Genomic DNA, 21,131 nt, shown 5'->3' on the forward strand with positions numbered 1-21,131 from the left:
GCTTTGGGTTCTGATTGGCTCCCAGGCGGATGCATTAGCCAGTCCCCTGCCCAGGGAGCTCCAACCCATCCCGCCCAAGAAGGCAAGGATCGCTTTCCGATTGGCCTATTCTCCTTGCCTGTTCTGTTTCTGGTCTGAGTCCCCGGGTCTGGGGCGGCCAGTGATTGGAGGGCTTTGCTCTGGAAGTGCTACCAAAGGCGGAGCAGCGGGGTGCCAAGTGCGGTTGGAGTCAGCACTATGGCGGCTCTCTTGGCCATTAGCCGGTCGGGGGCTGCACCTGCAGCTACCTGGAGAGGCCCTCTAGTCTCTTGTAGGAGGTGGACGGGCGCCCTGGCAGACACCGTGTACGATGTGGTGGTGTCGGGTGGAGGCCTGGTGGGCGCCGCCATGGCCTGTGCCTTGGGTAAGTGCATCCAAGGCCAGTAGGGTTGGGGACCGGGGCCGTGGAGGAGCGGTGAGGATCGTCGGGACCCTGGCACTGAACCCAAAGTATGAGCGTTGTGGATTTTGTGCCCCATTCCCTCCAGAGACGCTCCAGGCCCCAGGGCAAGCTTTTGGTTCTTAGGCGTTCTGAAGGGTCAATAGTGGGAGGGACCTCAGGACCTTCCACCTTCTAAGGAAACAGACCTGAGGGTTATTTAGTTATGGAAGCAATAAGGCATTGTTGCGTTGGGTTAGGTGCTTTTTGTTTTTTAACAGCTTCATTGAAATATAATTTGCATACCATAAAGTTCACCCACGTGCCACTATTTTTGTAATGTTGATTTTTAGAGAGAGAGATGGGAAGAGGGAGAGAAACATCGATTTGTTGTCACTTAGTGATGCATTTATTTGTTGGTTCTTGTGTGCCCTGACCGGAGATAAAACCTGCAATCTTTATGGTGTACAGGACACTCTAAATCAACTGAGCCACCTGGACAGGGCCAGGTGGAGCCTATTACTAACAAATACCTCCTGGGATGGGGATCTGAAGACCACACTTTGAAAGTGAAAACCACTGGAAAGAGTTTAAGTGTCTTGTAATGACTTTACCTATTTTTATACCATCTTATACATATACACTTTTCATAGGCAGTCATGGTGTGTGTGTGTGTGTGGTGTGGAGCAGAATCTGGTAATCCTATCACATTTTTTCCTCCTTTTTTGACAGCAGCAACTTACTGCTTATTTTTTCACCCATATCCTCTGAGACACTGTGGAGGGACTATAATGTGCTGCAGACACCAGTAATGGACTCCCCGAGTCTCCTTTTTCCTTCTGTATACAATGTTTTAGGACCAGACTTGTAGGCACAATTGTCTTATTTTTTGCCCCCCTTTTCTTTTATAGACTCTAATTCTTTATCCTTGGTTCAATCTTGAGGCCACAGGGATTTTGCTTTTTAACTGTATTGTTCTGTTGAATAAGATTTGCAACTCTCAGCGATGTAATACTTTGGAGATTTGACATACCTGATTTCTGAATACTACAGTTTTTCTTTTTTTACTTCATTCTTCCTTTCTAGGCAATTCTGTTGGCTCATTACGGGTTTTGCCATAATTTGCTTCTTTGCAGACAGCAGATGTTGGACTGTCTGCAGAAGCCTTACATGGTTGCCAGTGTGATTTGCGTGTTGAAATGGTGGTACAGTATATGTTGTTGCTTAGGGCTCTGCATAGTGTTTCCTTTTTGTGTGCCATGTAAGAAATTTGTATCCAGTTTATTGCTTCTCTTGGAAATGAAAAAAAATTAAAATTTTGATTTTCCCAAAATGATACAAAATTTTTCTTCTTTTTTTAGGATGTGATATTCACTTTCATGATAAGAAAATCTTGTTGCTAGAAGCAGGTCCTAAGAAAGTATTGGAGAAATTGCCAGAAACATACAGCAATAGGGTCAGCTCCATTTCCCCTGGCTCGGCAACCCTTCTCAGCAGTGAGTAGCACCTCCTCTCTCATAGAACCAATCTCTCTTGGCTTTCCAGTGTGCCCCATAGGGCGGAGTCACCAGAGCATCTGCTGAGGAGGGAGCGCACTGAGAGGGCTGGGAGAGAGTGGTGGGGGTGTGTGTCTGGTGCATAGTTGAAGATGAGGGCCTCTGAAATTGTTAATGTGCCAACTCCCAGTCTAAGGAAAACATCTCTGGGATTTGTGGGTCCATCATGATGACTTCATTTGTAATGTTGGGTCATTATGAATCGGTGGATCTAAAACTGTGTGAACTAATTATGACCATTCACTTCCAGTAGCAGCACTCTCTTCATTCCCAAAGTTGGCCCTCTAGGGCGCTAGAGAGCCTGCGTAATAAATGCTTTTGGCGGGGGTGGGGGGTGTCCAACCTTTTGGAGTCTCTGGGCCACCCTGGAAGAAGGAGAGTTGTCTTGGGCCACACATTAAGTACACTGCAACATGTAATCACAAAAAAAATCTCATCATGTTTTAAGTAAATTTACTATTTTGCGTTGGGCCGCATTCAAGCCATCCTGGGCCGCAGGCAGCCCAAGGGCCGTGGGGTGGATGCCCCCGGAGATGCAGATGCACGTGTGCATGCAGACCATTGTTAGCCCATTGTCTCAGGTCTCTGCCAAGTTTCCTGCCCCAGGGTGTCCAGTCTTAGAGCCACCCTATCTAAAATGTATCACTCTAGCCCCTTATACCACTTTATTTTTCTTCATAACACCTACTGCTACCTGACATTGTATTATGTATTTGTTTCTTATTACAAACAATAAACTACATTATCCGCTACAGAAGGGAGGGGGACTTTGTCCATTTGGTTTTCCACTTTTAGCCCAGTACCTAGAATTGTATCTGGCACATTGAAGGGGCTCCATAAACACTTCCTCAGTGAATGAATCTCCTCAGTGCCATGAAGTTCAACAAAAAAATAGTCTCTATCCATAGAATTTGTAACTTCAATAGGGTGATAAAGAAAAAAGAACAGTATGGCTTTAGTTTTTCTGTTTATTTCCCCTATTTTATTTATTTGTTTTTAAAGATTTTATTTATTTTTAGAGAGAGGGAACAGAGGGAGACAGACAGGGAGAGAAACATCAGTGTGTGGTTGTTCTCACGTGTCCCCTCCTGGAGACCTGGCCCATAACCCAGGCATGCGCCCTGGCTGGGAATCCAACCGATGACCCTTTGTTTCACAGGCCAGCACTCAATTTCCTGAGCCACACCAGCCAGGCCTATTTCCCCCACCTTAATGGGATTTGACCTATTGATCATGAAAGCTGGGTCTTTTTTCATACTGTATAACCTGAACTGGGGAACAGAGTAGCTTAGCTTCAACCATCAAACAGGGCAGAAGTGGAGAGTATTTCTCTGTTACAGAGAACACGGAAAACAACCTCTAACTTAACAAGATGGAGGGACAAGGGGGGCGGGCCCTGGCAGGATGCTGTGGCCTCTATATAGATCCTTTCTTTTGTAGGTTTTGGTGCCTGGGACCACATCTGCAACATGAGATACAGAGCGTTCCGGCGAATGCAGGTGCCCCCATGTCCCTATTGGCGAGATAGCTTGGTCTGTCGTGTGAAAATACTGGAGTCCACTTCTCCAGGCTTTCTGTGAATGTGAGAAGAATCAGACAAAGTTCACACTCGGTCTAAGGAAGTGGAGGGGAGCACTCCCAAGAGAATTTTCTTCTCACCTTACATCCTGCCTGATGGACTGACAGACTGTGATTTTCCTGCTTCCGTCCCTTGGGAACGCGGTCCTCTGTTTCTCGTTGGGGTGCTGTGTCCTTTCCGTGGGTCGTAACACAGACCCCCCCTCTGTGTTTCCAGGTGTGGGATGCCTGCTCAGAGGCCCTGATCATGTTCGATAAGGATGACTTAGATGACATGGGCTACATCGTGGAGAACGACGTCATCATGCACGCGCTCACTAAGCAGCTGGAGGCCATGTCAGGTGAGCCCACCCCTCCCATCTTCCTTTCCTTCTCTGGAGGGTGAACCGCTTTGGGGTTATTCTTGGACTTACTGGAAGAAAGATCCCTGTTACAGATACTGAATGTCCACCACAAGGAAACATTCTGGTACTTCTGTCAGGGATTTTCTTTTTTCTTGTTTTTCTTTTACAGAATTTACATGCCATAACATTCACCCATTGTAGGTGTTCCACGTTGTTTATTACATGTGTAGAGTGGGGCCCCCATCACCTTTAGGACACTTCCGTTACCTCGGCAGGAAACTGCGCGCCTGATTCTGATGCTCCCCACCCCACCCCTGGTCCATGGCCCCACCTGTCCACTTTCTGTCTGTCAGGGCTCGTTTGCTCTGGACGGTCACAGAGACAGGCTCATTCTGTTTGTGTTCCTCTGTGTCTGAGTTCTCGCACAGACTGTGTGTTTGTGACTCACTCCTGTCGTAGCACGTGTCGGTGCTCCATTCTTTGTCACTGTCGAATGTGTTCCCTAGTGTGGGTAGACCGCGTCTGTTTGTCCGTCCAGTGGCTGGTGGACATTCAGGTTGCTTCCACTCCTCGGTGATTGTGAATAGAGCTGTGAACATTTGTGTACAAGTTTTTGTATGGACGTAAACTTTCATTTCTTCTGAGTGAATACTTAGTAGTGGAATTGCTGGTTATATAATAATGCTGTTTAACATTTTCATAAGCTCTGAAACTATTTCAAAGAGCCTGCACCATTTCACTTTCTCACAGGGTGGGCAGAAGTAGGTTTACAGTTGTATATGAAACAGTTTATTCTTGTATTACTAATAATTATATTATTTTCCATGTGAACAGCTATATACCTACTTTTGCCCTCCTCTATATAAGGGTTCCAATTTCTTCATATACTCACCAATATTTACTTTCCCTGCCCTTAAAATTGTTTTTAAAAATTGATTTTATGGAGAGAGAGGAAGGAAGAGGGGAAAGGAGAGGGAGAAGGAGAGACATCGATTTGTTGTTCCACTTACTCATGCGTTCATTGGTTGATTCTTGTATGTGCCCTGACTGGGGATTGAACCCACAACCCTGGCCTATTGGGATGACGCTCTAACAACGGAGCTACTTGGCCAGGGCCCTCCCCCTTCTTAAAAAAAATTATAGCTATGTTGGTAGCTGTGGACTGGTATCTCATTGTAGTTTTTATTGTATTTCCCTTATAACTGGTAATTTTTTTAAATATATAATTTATTGATCATGCCATTACGGTTGTTCTATTTCCCCCCTTCATTCCCTTCCATCCTGCACACCCCCTGTCACCACCATTCCCCCCTTTAGTCCATGTGTCTCAAGTTCTTTAGATTCTATATTTCCCATACTATTCTTGCCCTCCCCCTCTATTTTTTACCCACCATCAGTGCTACTTATTTTCTGTACCTTCTCCCTCTTTCTCCTCCTCCCACTCCCCTGTTGCTAACCCTCCATGAGATCTTCATTTCTATGGTTCTGCTCCTGATCTAGCTGTCCTCTTAGTTTGCTTTTGTTTTAGGTGTGGTTGTTACTAACTGTGAGTTTGCTGACCTTTCACTGTTCATATTTTTTATCTTCTTTTTCTTAGATAAGTCCCTTTAACATTTCATATGATAAGGGCTTGGTGATGATGAACTCCTTGAATTTGATCTTATCTGAGAAGCACTTTATCTGCCCTTCCATTCTAAATGAAAGTTTTGCTGGATAGAGCAGTCTTGGTTGTGGGTCTTTGGATTTCGTGACTTGGAATACTTCTTTCCAGCCCCTTCTTGCCTATAAGATCTCTTTTGAGAAATCCTCTGACAGTCTGATGGGGAACTCTTTGTAGGTGACTGTCCCCTTATCTCTTGCTGCTTCTAGGATTCTGTCCTTCATTTGAATCTTGGCTAATGTAATGATGATGTGCCTTGGTGTGTTCCTTCTTGGGTTCAACTTCTTTGGGACTCTCTGAGCTTCCTGGATTTCCTGGAAGTCTATTGCCTTTGCCAGATTGGGGAAGTTCTCCTTTATTATTTGTTCAAATAAATTTTCCACTGGTGGCTGTTCTTCTTCCCCTTTTGGTATCCCTATAATTTGGATGTTGGAATGTTTAAAGATGTCCTGGAGGTTCCTAAGCCTCTCCTCATTTTTTAAAATTCTTGTCTCTTCATCCTTTTCTGCTTGGTCATTATTTTCCTCTTTCTGGTCCACTCCTTTGATTTGAGTCCCAGTTTCCTTCTCATTACTATTGGTTTCCTGTGCATTTGCCTTAATTTCAATTAGTTAGCCTTCATTTGTTCCTCTAATTTGTGACTAAAATCAACCAGTTTTGTGAGCATCCTGATCACCAGTGTTTTGAACTGTGCATCTGATAGGTTGGCAATTTTTTGTTCACTTAGAGTTATGGGCTCTGGGGCTTTGAGTTCTTGAGCCATGTTTTGGTCTGTTCGTGCCTGTTATGTATGAGGAGGGGAGCCTTAGGTGTTCAGCAGGGCCGGGCCACCCAGGTTGCTGGGTTGTGACACTGTATGTGGGGGTGGGGTCAGAGAGGGACAATGGCAGTCCCCTCTGCTTCTTCCCGTTGCTGAGGCCTGCGCAGTCCGTCTCACTGCTTGCTCCTTCGCCGGTTTATCTGGGCATGAATGTGTGGCTGGGGGCAGCCTGCCGCCTTGCGCCCTCAGTGGGTCCACCCGTTGCTACTCCACACCTGGGATCTGCCCACAGCTGCCTGTGTGCCTGGGTTGTGCGCCTGGGTCAGTCCGGTGGATCTTTCCTGCCCGACCCTACTCGGCTGCTGGCTCTGCCCCTCTTACCAGTCTGGCTGAACGGTTCGTTGTTGTTGGACTTCAGTATAGTTCAATTTTCTGTGGTTTGGCTGCGTTTTTGTTGCTAAAACTTTGTTGTTTTTAAACTTGGTTGTGTGAGAAGGCATAATGTTTGCACCTACGCCTCCATCTTGGCAGAAGTCTATGAGTGATAATGTTGAGTATCTTTCATGTGCTTATTAGCCATGTGTATAAGTATGTCTTTGGAGAAAGGTGTATTCAGAATCTTTTGACCACTTTAAAACTGGATTATGTGTCTATTTTTGAGTTGTAAAAGTTTTTTGTATTTCTGGATATGAATTCTTTCTTCGATATATAATTTGCAAATATTTCAAGGTTCTAGAGAGAAAAATATCACAAGCAAATGAAATGCTTCTTGCTGTGAGACAGCAGTTCTCACCCATGTGGTGAACTTCTGAGGGGTCCCCACCAGACTTGGGGACCCCTCAGGTGGCCTGTAGTGTGTGGGTTCTTGACTTTGAGTGGGGAAGATTTCACAGCACGAGAATGGATGATAGAGAGAGGATGTTTATGGAAGCTGGGGACGGTGGAACAAGGAAGGGCTTAGGGCAGGAGAAGCAACAGGAGAGGGACTAGGCGGGGCTGCTTTGGCTCAGAGAAGTCAGGAAAAGGGGGCCCTGGGGACAGGCCCTGGGGTGAGCCTGCGAGGAGAGGCTGGTGCCCATTGCTCCCCTGCCTGCAAGTCTGGTGGGGACCCCTCAGAGTCTGTGCAGCTTTTCAAGATAATTTAGATCTAATATTTAGTCTTTTAGAAACGTGTCCCATAATATATTGGTGAAAAATAGCATGTGTCACATGCTCCCATTCGTGTGTGTGAGGGTGTGTGTGTACTTGTACGCCCCTGGGAAATTGCTTGGAAAGCTGTAGCGGCACAGCTTTAATTGGAGTTGTCTCTGAGTGGTATGATTGGGTTGTACCACTCAGAGACAACTGAGTGGTACAGTTGTCTCTGTTGTCAGTTGCCATTTGAGCTAGACCCCTGTTTTAAACCTGTGTGCAGACTTTCACAGTGAGTGCGTCTTTTTTATGATCAGGTAAGTGGGAAGAAAAATCTCATGAAACTGATTGAGCCTGTGGTGTTTCCCCGCTGTTTTTGCCAAGAGCAAGAGCACACGTGGCCTCCCTGAGGGTGGAGTGAGCTGGAGGGGCCGGAGCGGGCAGTGCCTGGGCAAGGCTGGCAGTGCATCGAGAGCTTGCTTTCTGTTTGACACTGGTTTGTCCGTCTGGGTTTTGTCACTTACCAGCTTTCAGACTGTAGCACTGATCACGAGGGGATTTTTTTGGTTTGGTTTGGTTTGGTTTGGTTTGACATCTTACTTTCTTGTTTAGGAGTAAACGACAAGAGATAGCTGCCCTGGGACCATGCTTCAGTTTGGTTAAGGTTTTTCCTCAGCCTGTGTGGACCACCTTTCTAATGCTTTGTTTTCTCTCTTCTGACCTTCCTAGACCGAGTGACTGTTCTCTACAGGAGCAGAGCCACCAGCTATACCTGGCCCGACCCCTTGTCCACGGCAGGCTCCAGCCCTTGGGTCCATGTTACCCTAGGTGATGGCAGCACCCTCCAGACCAAACTGTTGGTAGTTGAAGATTCTTATTTCACCAGGGGTCTTGCATGTCCACACCTTATCCTCAATTCTGGGACCTCTAGTTTTATACCTAAGCCAAAGTTGATGTTAATTTTAGGCAAAGCTTTTGGTTATAAGGACCAGTACCCACTAAGCCAGCTCAAGTTAAGATGGTCTTGTTGTAAATCCTGTACAGGACGCATTCTCCTGGACCATCTTAGGTCATGAAATAAAGGACAGCTGGCCTCACAGGGACAGGAACCAGAGTGTCAGAAATTGAGGCTGTTCTCTCCCTCTCGGGAGTCCTGTAAGTTCCTCATCTCCTTGCCTCTTCCATGTTTTCCTTTCCTCATCAGCTTCCCCCTTCCCCGGCAGCCATTCCTCACCTCCCAACAGGACTGTTCAGCTCTAAGCCTGCCTGTTGCTTTCTAGCTCAAATGGCAAGAGGACTTGGCTGAGTTTCTTTAACCTGTGGCTGGTACCTCATGGATCAGATGTCCAGCTGCAGTCCATTGGCTGAGGCTGGGGTCCCGTGTGTAGGGCTCCCTTTCAGGGGCTGTCAGTGAGGCAGGCATGGTAAAAAGTGGCCGGCCACAGACGGGCTTGCCCGCAGTTGGAGAAATCTTTAGGAGGCAGAAGCAAACTTCTGGAACAGTTACAGCTATTGAAAGATTGTCGGACTTAGCAGGCTCTCCTCTTCACGCAGATCGGTGCAGATGGTCACAACTCAGCAGTGCGGCAAGCTGCTGGAATCCAGAACGTTAGCTGGAACTACGATCAGTCTGCTGTGGTGGCTACTCTGCACCTGTCAGAGGTGAGGTCCTGAGCCCACCGTCTGGGGCCCTGCGGTGTTTAACGTGTACTTCTCACCAGCCCTGTTCTCTCCATGACAGGCCACAGAGAACAATGTAGCCTGGCAGAGATTTCTTCCCTCTGGGCCCATCGCTCTGCTCCCGGTAAGAAGTCCTTTCTGGCTAGTCTGCTTAAACACCTCCGGCCTTCCTCTTTTTAGGACTTCATTTTCTCTCTGTCTTGTTTGGGTTTCAAGCAAATTGCCCTATGCTAGCTTTATTTCCCCTTCATACCTTTAGGCCTGAGAGTGCGCAGGAACAAAATTTCAGCCCTTAGTGTTGGTGTTTTTCTTTTGAGGCAGCTCACAGACACCTTGAGTTCCTTGGTTTGGTCCACGTCCCATGAACACGCAGCAGAGCTGGTCTGCATGGATGAGGAAGCCTTCGTGGATGCCATCAACTCCGCCTTCGTGAGTGTCAGCTTGTCTACCTGGTGATGTGTTGCAGGGGTAGGCACAGGAAGGTGGTCTTGAGTAGGAAGAAGAACTAGCCAGCCAGCTGCCCTTTTGTCATTGGAGGGCTGGGTCTGGATTCCATGGAGGATCAGTGCCTTGTGTGCTCTTTTGAGGGTCATGCGTTGCTGTTACGCCAATTGAAACGGCTACTCTGGCGGTAGCATTGGCCTTTTTTGAAGCTGTAATACTTGGATAATCTTGATCAGCTCTTAAGTCTCAGGTACCTGAACTCTTGAAGCCGAATTCATCAGAAGGGTTTTGGAGACAGGCTGAGCACATTTCACTAGGGAGCTTGAAAGTAAGCTTTAGATAGACATGGGTTTATTACTGGTACTAACAGTAATCCAAACAATGGAAATACTCTCATCGCCCTCTCAGGGGTCAATAATAATAATTAAAGTCTAAAGACTTGAGATGAGAGACTTGGTACAGTGTTTGCAATGTACCTTGTATATTATAGGTGCTCAACAAACAATGATTATTCTCTGGTAATATGGTTTTTACATAATATGGCACAGTATTTTTGGAGTTTGCTATATTTATCTAAATTTACTATCAGTAGTAAATTGGTAACATTTATTGAGCACGTAATATGTGTCCGGCACCGGTGAAGAGTTTCACTTGTGTTTTTGTATTTAAGTCTGTGACCCTTTGAGGTAGGTACTATTAACGTCGCTCATTCAGAGATAGGTAACTTGCCCCAGGTCACACATCTAGTGCAAAGCTGGGATCTGAGATGAGGCTGGCCCTGAAGCCTGTGGTTTGAACCAGCAAACTCTGCCACCTCACTCATGACTTCACACTGAAGAGCTTCACTGCTCGGTAGTAGCAATAATGAAAGGGACTGAACGCACTGCTGTGGCTTCCAAGATAAATGGTACCCTCCTGTGGGTCACTCAGCATATAACCCTGGCACAGGCCTTTGCAGTACATTCATTTAGCAATAATTATGAATGCCTTCTATGCAAACGGGTCTAGAGATAGACAAGACACAGTCCCCACTTTTAAGAAGCGTGTAGTCACGAGGAGAAGAGTACGTGCTGATTTCGGTACAGTGGTAGAAGTGTGAGGTGAACACCCACAGGAGTTCAGAGGGGGCTTTACAAAAAGAGCTGACAGCCTCTGGTGAGATGCTGGTGAAGTAGAAGTGGGAGGACATTCTAAGCAGAGGAGTGTGTCGGAGGTTAGAGGATGTCATAGGATGAGCTATACATACACTGTGGCTAGTGCAGGTTGGCGGTGGGGACTAGTGAAAGGTCAAGCTCAGAGGCAGGCAGGGGCAGCTCAGGAGCAGTTTGACTTGACCCACGTGGAGTGCTGGGAAGCTGTGTTTTGCATGTATTTGAGGCATTTGTCACTTGTGGTTCAGATCATTTTAGGCACGTTAGGTGCCATTACCCTTGTTGAATCTTTAATTCCCTGCCAGTCACTGACAGTTTCCCATTGTTTTGTGGCTGACACTACTCAGTGGAGTGATGCTAACCACACGGACCTCATCGACTCGGCCAGCACCGTGCTGCAGTATGCTGTTGCTTTTCTGAAGCCCACCAAGGTCTCAGCTCGTCAGCTGCCTCCTAGTGTAGCCAGGGTGGACGCCAAAAGCCGAGTACAGTTTCCTCTTGGGCTGGGACATGCTGCTGAGTACGTCCGGCCTCGGCTGGCACTCATTGGGTAAGATCAGAGCAGGGCAGGGCTACTCCCCCTCACTCAGTTGCCGGAAGCCACACCTAAACTCTGATTTGTTCTTAGGGATGCAGCCCACAGAGTCCATCCACTTGCAGGACAAGGTGTCAACATGGGCTTTGGGGATGTCTCTAGCTTGGTCCATCACCTCAGTATTGCCGCCTTCAATGGGAAAGACTTAGGTAAGGATTCAGGCACTTCAGGGAAGTATCCACAGGTCATGTAGTTAGGGAGGATCAGGGCCCTGAAGTGCCCCTCAGTAGCCAGAAGTGGAGGACATAAATGGATGTGGTTTTCTAGAAGAAAAAAAACTTCACTACTGGATTACGGATGGAACCTTCCTCTTTCCTCCAGGCTCCATGAGCCACCTCACAGGTTATGAGACGGACAGACAGCGTCACAACACTGCTCTTCTAGCTGCTACTGACCTGCTAAAGAGGCTCTATTCCACCAGTGCCGCTCCGCTTGTGCTGCTCAGGACCTGGGGCTTGCAGGCCACGAATGCAGTGGCGCCACTCAAAGTAAGCGGTCAAGCACGGCTCCCTGAGAGGCTGAGTCACTCACTGAGGATGACTTCGCCGAGACCTGATTTGGTTTCTTGGCTATAAAGTTCTTGTATCTTCCCCAGTGGTTATGAGCAAAAAAGTCTCTGGTGGGCCTGTCGGTGGGAGGGCCCATCTAAGTAGTAACTTTATGTAGTATAAGGAAGGGTTTAAAATAATACATAGACACTTTCAAAGGTAAAGATGTTTCAACCCCTTTGGCTGCTTGGTCAGCCTTTTTCCCCCGGAGAAATACCCATTTAAAGACATTTTGGAGGGACTCTCAGGAAAAGCATCTACCTGGGACTTGTACTGACTTTACCACTTTGGACACTTGCAAGTGTTTTCTCCTCCTGCCCGCACACCTTCCAGTGCCAGAGGATCACTCACTTCCTTTCATTTCCCTTTAGGAGCAGATTATGGCCTTTGCAAGCAGATGAATGCTCCTCTCCTGGACGTTATGTTGAAGAGCAATGAATACTTTTCCCAAAGGCATCACATAGTTTCAAGATTTAATTTAATAAATTTACTTTTTATTATTAGTATTCTCTAGTCTCTTTTTCTCCCTTATTTCACGGGCCCATGGAGTCCCAGCAATGAGTGGTAGTTTGCTGTGAGGAGGGCATATAAAATCAAGCCAAGAAAAACTATTATGATTTTTGTTGAAAAGAGCTTTTTATTACTAAAACAAATTGTTATGGTGCTATATCATTCATTTTTATTTGTTAACAATCTAAAGATTTATACAGTTTTTTTGAAAATGCTGGTCACAAATTTATACAATTCTTTTCATAAAGAGTTAGAAATATTCAATTTATGCATGTTTGTGAGAATTGCTGTTTTAAAATTAACAAATTGCTTTAACCTTTATTATAGGCGCACTGGACTTTCTGAAAAGAAAACCAGATCTTACTAATGCTCATTATTACTTCCGTATCCCGGCACCAGATCTGTTTTATTTGTGGTTCCTCTCTGGGACTCCGTCTGTCAAGTAATAAAACAGTAATTTCACTGCACAGTTTGAAGACTGGAGTCAGGAACCACATCAAAAGGGAAAATCTACTTAGCAGCAGAATTTGTTCATTTGCTTTCAGACTGGGGGCTGCTGGGGGCGCCAGGGTATTTGAGAAGGCCTGCTTCACAGTACCAGAGAGGCCTCTTGAAGAGATGTTTAGATCCATTAGCTTCCTATACAGTAAAGAACATTTTGCCCAAAAGTCTGCTTTGATGATGAAATGAGAAGAAACAGTTTACAGGGGAGTTTTTCAGACAAATGTAGAAAATTTATAAGATACTAGAGTAAAAAAGTGACAATGTCACAAACATTCCTGGAGTCTCAGGAAAAATATTCCTAGAATCGAAGGTGGCAACTGCTGTGAAAGTCCCGTGACTACTAGTAGAGTCTAGACAGGTCATCTACAGGGGGAAAAAGGGCCATCTTCCAAAAAAACTGAAAGGTTACCCAGGTAAGGAGAACATGAACTCTCCAAAAGTATGCTAATAAAATCAGGCAAGATAGGAAGAACTGTAAGGCACACCTTGCAAGGACCTCCATAACCTACACAGGATGCCCTTCACATGAGGACGACGAAAAACACATCTACGTGCCAGGCCACGTCCTAAGGACCCGAAACACATAAACACACAGAAAAACTTAACCAGCAATATCGGACACGACAGGATTACTTAGTAAGAGGTCCAAAAGGTACATTAAGGGGCAGAAAGGACATAGAGAAGTCATTTTCTCTTAAGAAATAAAAATTCTTATTCTAAATTGGTTCTAAAATGGATAAACTGGTTAATTCTCCAAGTGCTCTACTCAAGGCTTCAGAATATATGTAGATACATTTCTGAAGTTAATGCATCTGTCCAAGAATTCTGAAAGTACCTGGAATGACCAAAGAAGTCTAAGCAGCCTGTGTTGATGAGACAAGCTTCAGAGGAAAAAAAATGTGACGACGACCAGGGACTCACCAAGCTGCAGGTGTTTTTGGTGAACACAGCTGACCTCTTGGGAAAACAGCTCGGTTTCCATTAGAGAAACTGGTCGCTCCCTACTCATGGGGAACAGTATGTAGCATGTAACTGGTTCTAGCCCTCTGCCTTTGTGACAAAAAAGGTAAGGGGTCTAGGAGCCATGTGTTAAATCAAAGAGGCCACAAAGTACTTGGAGAAATTTTCTTCAAAAGATTCAACAGCTGTGAAAGGAGGGATTCGAGAAGACCACTGAGAAGGCAAGTCCAGCTCAGTGTAGGGGGGTTTTTGTACCACCAGTGTGGTGCCAGATGGACTGAGCTGCTCCAAAATACACCTAACCAGAAGCTGAACCAGCTAGAGATGTTACAGGAATTCTGCAATACTTAGAATACTGGATTGTATCTTGAGGCTGTTTCCAACTCTAAAGATTCTATTTCATTATGTATTAACATTTTTTGAGGAAGACAATAGGTATAAAGGGGACCTTGGTATAATGAAAGTGTGAAAAGTGAAGAAATTCCACATTGAATTTTAAAAACTAAAATTTGGGGGAGGAGGATACAGAAATTTGCCTAGTTAGTTGCACATCAGATGTTAAATATTTGTTGACTCAGTGGAAAAACTTAAAAAATAAGGTTCCCAGCAACTCGTGTGAAGGCCAGGTACTGAGCATCCTGTGAGAGGGGAGGACGGGCGCTGCGGAGGCTCCAAGTGTGGGAGATCCAGTGCCCGCCGGGAAGCGGCTGCGGGTAAAGGGCCACGATGAATGAGCCAGTCCCCAGGAAGATCTTTAAAGCCCAAGAGCACTCAGGTGGGTAGGCGAGCAGGTGATGGTCATGTGGGGAAGTACAAGATAATGGATTTTGTGGAAAATAATTCACAAAATGAAGAGCTCAGAGCATTCAAACTGAAATGGCCAACCAAACCAAATGTTAGGTTATCACTGAGAAAGGGTATCAGAAACCCTGGAACTAGAGAAATAATTTAGATGTTAACTAAAACGACCCAGGGCCAGGCAGGAGGAGATACTGCTATAAGCAGAATAAAAAAACTGAAAGGAGCTGTAATCAAAATACAGATCCCTGAACGGCACAGCCAGAGGCCTCTGACCACAGACCAAAGCTAGGGTATAGATGTATTTCTTAGAAATACAAAAAAAAAAGTCTAGGATGACAAACACAGCCTGGAAGGAGGCTCTGGCACTGAACACATACTCCTGTAAGGCTGGGTGTGTTCATTAATCCCACAGTTAACTTATAAAAAACCGATTAAAAGAAGGTGGCCTCTGCCAGGCAGCCACACCCTCTGAAACCGTCCTCAGAGACTGGGTGGCCTCCTTTCTTAAGGCTGGAATCCAAGCAGGCAGAAGTTGCTTTCCATCCTCCAAAGAGTCAGGATGGCTCTCAGCTGGCTGATTGGAACTAGTACAAAGCAGGACCACACAACCTCAGAGGTGGTAACTTACTTTCCCCTTGAATTAACATGAAAAGCCAAGCCAGATTTTTCTCCTCTCGTAGGAAGGGGGTGTGATAAGGGTGGGACAGGGCAATGTGCAGGGAGGGAAAAAATACTGGTGTTGATAGGCCATGGGAATGCAATCAGTCAGCTGAGTTCAGCATGTAAGAGGAAAATGAAAATGTTCAAAGAAATGAGGCACTCAAAGGGTTGAAGTGAGTCCCTGGTTTCTCCAAGGTTAAGTTCCAAAGCTACTCATTTTGGCTCTCTGGGAAGCACAAGCATGCTCAAAGATTTAGACTCTGGTACCAGCCGTACAAGCAGAATGGTTACATAACAATTCATAGTAGATGTGTAAAATTAATTAAGCTCAAATCTCGAGACCTGTCCATAAAAGCTCCCTCCTCCTGATGTAGCCAGCTGCTGGGTTTCAATCCAGGTGGTTTCCAGATTACCTCGGAACACAACGGAGTCTTCTCTCCTTCTCCCTTTGAAGAGGTGGTTGGCAAAGGCTTGGCCTCAGTGGGAAATACCCAGAGACTGCAGCAAGTGAAAGGTGGCACCCAAGGCCCAGCCGGTCTCTATGTCATTCACTTTCTTTGTGAGCTGTTAGGGAGAGAAAAAAAAGTCTTCACATTTTCATTCAAGTTCAATTCTAGCAAGCACAACACGGGCAGAGAACTGTGCAAAGACCATCCACATGGCCAAATCAAGGCAGCATTGGGCGCAGCCAATGTTGGCTTCCCGACCACCCATCTCCGCCAGTTTCCCTCCTGCTGCCCTATAACTGCCAAGCTGACCCCCGAATCTTAGGGCCCAGGCAAGTGGTCTCACTCAGGCCTTCCAGACAGGACCTTCTGAACTCTTTCCCTAATCTTGAAACTAAATATAACAGGAGTTGGGAACAGATTTAGGGGGACAAAGGAACATACTCTGTAAGTAACTGCATCTTCTTAAACACTAATTTTTTTATTGTTGTTCAAGTAGTTTTCTGTTTAAGTATGAATTATTAATCGAACAAGGTACCTAAGGCATTCTAGGCCATGATGAGCCTCAGTTCAGTAACCCATTTTAGATCCCATTTCCTAAACTACGTAAGAAGGGAATTCGATTAGCATTTATCAAATTGTTTTCTTCAGAATCCTGGGGGTTCCTTGGAAGTGCTTCAAAGAGAGTGGGTGCCAATGGTGAAGGAATTCCAGGCCCCCACCTATGTTTCAACCAGACAGTGCCGCTTCTATTAGTTTCACTGACATTCTGCACAAGCTTCTGCAGCGTAAGGATACTAACACATGCGCGCACGCGCGCACACACACACACTTGGAAACCAGTGAACTGGTTTCCATCTTTCTAGTAACAAGTTTTTACAACACAATACTTTGTGGACCTGAGGAAATCCAGTAGAGTCTCTGTGCCAAAACCTGGGGAGAATGGCACCTTGAGGTTTGTCTGAGACACCTGCATCAGACGGGGAGTGCTCCCCACCAAATGCTCTCCGAGGCTGGGCTGACGGCCTAGGGCTGCAGATCACTGTGAAGCTATCTCAGGGACAGGGCAGTACCCACCCCAGATTTAAATTTTGCAGCCACTGAAATCAAAGAATAATAGGATGCCGGCACTGGAAATGCCAGAAACCTGTCCTTCAATGACTTGGTTACGGTTGATGCTTAAGCAGAGAATGTTGTTAACTTAGTACTATGTACTGAAGACTCAGGATAACCTCTCTAATCCACAAATCTATCCCCAATTCAGGAGGTATGCCTACACTGCTAACAATACCAATGTTAAGAACTTTTACTATTACCAGGTATTGTGCTTTGCAGGGATTACCTCAATTCATAACAGCCCTGTAAAATAGATATTATGGCAATACCTGTGTTTGGCTGAGGGACCTAAAAGTTAGAGAGGGGCAGTAAACTACCCAAGGTCCCCGAGCCAGTAAGCTTGCAGAATCAGACCCTGAACCCAGGTCCAATGGGCAACAAAGCCCACGCTCTAAATACTGCTGTGCTAGTGTGCTGGCATTAACTCTCTGAGCCGTAAATGCTGGTGTTCTTGGCAGGTAAGACACATTAAGTCCAAATACAAATGAGTTTATGAAATCTGTAGAACACAAGAAATTGGGTAATTTGAGCTCATCCGGAACTGAAGAAACAGGAAGGGGAAGTGGCACCAAGAAAGGTGGGGGAGGCGCTCAAAACCAGTCCAGTCTACTTACTCGATCACAAAGTCAGCACTGCCTCGTGCCGTTGCCTTCTAATAGACTACGTGATGTTTGAGGACAAATATTACATCTTACTCACCTCTGCGACTGCGGGTGAAAAAGGGTCACATAAACCCCGATGAGCTCAGAGGAGGCCCGCATGGCATGATGGGCCCAGAGATGGAAAGTAACCCCACAGGGAAGTCTGAACATAAACATTCCTAACTAAAAGTGGGTCATGGTGGGTAGTCATGTCCTAGGCCTACAGCTTCCTTGTCAGAGGTCAATCTTTACTTTTGAAATTGTCTTTGTGCATCTAAGGTAACATATCTTTGAAATGTCAGGGTAACTTTCTTTTCCAGACCCCTCCAAGAGACAACCGCCGGCAGCAGACCAGACCGCACAGCTGTCTTGTTGCCTGCGTGCCATTTTGATGTGCTGTAGATGTTCACTGTTCTGTACCCACCGCTGGCAAAGATGTGTCTGTCTTACTTTTATCCAATCTCAGAGAGCCCGCCACTTTGCTTTCTCCTGCCTCCCTAATCTCCCACCAATGGCTCTCATGTAACTTTCACGTCTCCTTTGATTCTAATGAATAAAATAAGCTGCAAACTTCCACCCTCCAGAGCATCTTCTCAGTCTGTTGAGATTTTGCTTCCCGGTAATTGTCAGTTTGGCTCAAATAAACTCTTGTAAGACTTTTTCTAATGCTAGACATTCTTTCATTGATGACCATAATATACGATTATTCGATTATGGCACTGAAGACAAGATAAGTTAGATGGATGAAATAGATGTTAGAATAGAAAAATAAGTTACTACAGATAAGGTTGAGCCTTCATGTTCTAGAACAGATGGACAGAGAAAGACAAAATTCAAGAGACAATCAGTATGTGAAGCACATAAAAAACATATGACACTACATATACAAAAGGCACTCAACATTCATGAGGTCTTACATAAGCCACTCATTGGTGACATCGTCTGGTCCCTCGTGTCCTCTGCCAAGTAAAACCAGCTAGCGGGCTGAGTGGGGGAACACTACCAGACATTACACCTGGCCCTGTGTCTCTCCAAACGGGGAATTTGTGTGGTGGCTGCAGGCTCCTCCTGCCCTTGTGCCCCTTAATTAAACTCTAGTTCTAGGACTTGAGACCACACTGCTGGCAGCAGCAGAGGGAGGCAGGACATTCTGTTCACCTATTCCATTGCTTCCTCATGGCTTCTTGCCATGAGTTTTGAAATTGAGTTAATAATCCATGGGACCTGGGCATCTTAATTGGGGCTGCAAGCCTTCTGCTCTATGACCTCTGGGACGGCATGCCGGGTAGTATACTCGGAAGCTCCCAGTGCGTCAAGGTAATTCCCTGCGTTCATAGCGCCTTGCATAGTGCTTGTCCGCAGCCCAAATAAAAATACTCATAATTCCACCAAAGCCACTCAGATTACCCAGCAAGTTCTTAACTCTTCCTTCCCAACTCCCAAATAAGAAGTCAGTTACGAGACTCCGCTGTACTCTCTTGCCTGTAATACGGTGCTGTCTGCAAAGCCGAAGCCATCCTTCAGCAAGGCTGTGATGTAACTGAGATCCATGCACAGGAAAGGACTGCCTGAGGTGAAGTTTTCTAAGTTGTCGCACACTGAAGGGGAGAGTGAAGAGTGAATTCAAGTTTGCAGCCAACTGAGAGGTGTATAATTTTCTCTAAACACAGACTTGGAATAAGCAAAGCAGAATGCTCCATTTGTTTGATGCCTGGGAGTCTTGGAGGCTAGAACTGTGCACTGATGGCCTCTACAAGACCACAGCTTCTTAAGAACTTGCACATTTCTGATATTATATCTTATCGACTCAAATTTACATGGGCCCTAGTTTATGTATTAAATTTCTATGACCTATTTTTCAGGCATAATTCAACCATGTCCCTTGTATATTATTAATGCTGAGGCCCAGGGGACAGGGAAATACCAGTTAGCATTACTCTGGAATCACTGGATAAGATCATTCATTTATATTTTCAATGAACTCTCTCCAGGAAGCCTCTCTAGCTATTTCCCATGTATTTTGGTGCTTGGTATTTCATTAACATTGATAACACTATTTCAATTAAAAAAACAAAAACAAAAGAGAAATGTAGAACACATGGGTTTTCACCATTTTCCTAACACCTCTTCTCTTCTATTTCTCTATGCCACTTAACGCTTTCAGCTCCTGGCAAAGACAGGAACCAGCCTCCTGGGAGGCCTTCTACTGGCTGAGGTGTGTGAGGTCACATTACGGTCACTGGACTTGGCAGGCACAGCCTTGCAGACTCTCCTTCAAGGCCTGCCACTGACACTTACCTTCCTGTGCTTTTCTTCTAAAATCTTCAACTTTTAAAACACCCCCCTTTTCATAGTCTGCAACAAAACAAAAGAGCAGCTGATGTCAAAACACGTTAAAGAAACCTGAGGCAATTAATCGTAGTGATATTTGTAGTAAAGAGAAACAGGAAATAAATGACCAGCCTTAAAGAATGGGATAAACAAATATGATATTCATATAATCTATGCAGTCTATTTATTTGCATTCTATTTTATTTATTTAACCACAGTAAATAATTTGACCCATTAAAAAATACATTAGAAAATAGAAAATAAGTTCATATCTCAGGCCATGTCAGATCACTGACATACATTTTTACAGCTCAACAAAAACATTACTATTGCAAAAAAAAGTTATAAAGGAGGAGGAGGAAACTTTGGGGTGATACATATGGTTTTAAATATAGAATTTGGTAATGATTCCATGGGTGTATACTTATGTCAAAACTTAGCAAACTGTCCACTTTAAATATGTACATTTTTATGCTAAATGAAATAAGTCAGAGGACAAATACTACATGAATTCACTTGTATGTGGAATCTAAAAAACAAAACAGAAAGACTCACAGATATAAGACATAAACTGACGGTTACGAGAGAGAGGGAGGTGGAAGGATGGGCGGTGAAGGTGAAGGGGACGGAGGCACAAACGCCCGGTTATGGAACGAATGGGCGTAGGGTGGAGTGTGCAGCACGGGAACAGAGTCAACGACACTGTGAGAACTTTGTACGGTGACATGGGTCCTAGACTCACTGTGATCACTTTGTAAGGTATACGAACATTGAATTACTATTCTGTACACCTGAGACTAACATAATATTGCATGCCAACTATACTTTAATAAAAAAAAGTATGTGCATTTTATTTTATGCAAAATTATACCTCAATAAAAAAAAAGTAAGGGGAAAAAAAGATACGTCAACTTTTTGGCCATTTTCTAGCTCTGAAAGGTCCCCAATCATATGTGCCCTTCCATTCACTCAACACCCAGGACGGAAAGGGGGTCACCTCTAAGAAGCATTTCAGATACTCCCTCTCCCCTTCCCAACACAGCCTTGCCCAGTGCCCTCCCTGAACTGACACCTGGAATGAACTTACCAATCAAGTGTGTGTCAACAGCTCGATCATAATAGTAAGAGAAGGCATAGAAGGCGCTTCTCTGGATCTCATCTGGCTGGTGAAGTTTTCCTCGGACCACCCTCAGCACTTCTGAGTAGCAGGGCTCAAAGCCCACCTCCCCTGCCAGGGCAAAGGTGCACAGGGACAGTGAGAAAAATAAGGGGAAGCGACCCCTCTCTGAGGCAAGCT

At 45.3% G+C, this 21,131-nt stretch overlaps 2 protein-coding genes across 9 annotated transcripts in view; one reads left to right on the plus strand and one right to left on the minus strand.

Moving 5' to 3' along the window:
- The first annotated feature begins 171 nt into the window (after nucleotides 1-171).
- COQ6 (coenzyme Q6, monooxygenase) lies at nucleotides 172-12,373 on the plus strand. Its single transcript, XM_037127955.2, has 12 exons — nucleotides 172-403; nucleotides 1,780-1,914; nucleotides 3,415-3,473; nucleotides 3,770-3,893; nucleotides 8,177-8,307; nucleotides 9,002-9,109; nucleotides 9,189-9,251; nucleotides 9,449-9,556; nucleotides 11,070-11,272; nucleotides 11,351-11,466; nucleotides 11,639-11,805; nucleotides 12,237-12,373. Exons 1-12 carry the CDS (start codon nucleotides 238-240, stop codon nucleotides 12,264-12,266), a joined length of 1,410 nt encoding a protein of 469 aa, XP_036983850.2. The 5' UTR covers nucleotides 172-237; the 3' UTR covers nucleotides 12,267-12,373.
- Nucleotides 12,374-12,489: 116 nt separating this feature from the next.
- Nucleotides 12,490-21,131, minus strand: part of ENTPD5 (ectonucleoside triphosphate diphosphohydrolase 5 (inactive)) — a 40,409-nt gene continuing 31,767 nt past the window's right edge. For all 8 annotated transcript variants that reach the window (XM_037127964.2, XM_037127994.2, XM_037127970.2 and 5 more), the window contains 4 exons: nucleotides 20,922-21,062; nucleotides 19,802-19,858; nucleotides 18,986-19,101; nucleotides 12,490-15,864 (listed from right to left, as the gene is read on the minus strand). In XM_037127964.2, coding sequence (XP_036983859.1) covers nucleotides 15,778-15,864; nucleotides 18,986-19,101; nucleotides 19,802-19,858; nucleotides 20,922-21,062 — 401 coding nt within the window. In that variant the 3' untranslated portion in view covers nucleotides 12,490-15,777. The remainder of the gene's footprint in view (nucleotides 15,865-18,985; nucleotides 19,102-19,801; nucleotides 19,859-20,921; nucleotides 21,063-21,131) is intronic.

Source organism: Artibeus jamaicensis, unplaced genomic scaffold (assembly GCF_021234435.1).
Source record: "Artibeus jamaicensis isolate MK-2021 breed Jamaican fruit bat unplaced genomic scaffold, CSHL_Jam_final contig_851, whole genome shotgun sequence".
NCBI classification, from domain to species: domain Eukaryota; kingdom Metazoa; phylum Chordata; class Mammalia; order Chiroptera; family Phyllostomidae; genus Artibeus; species Artibeus jamaicensis.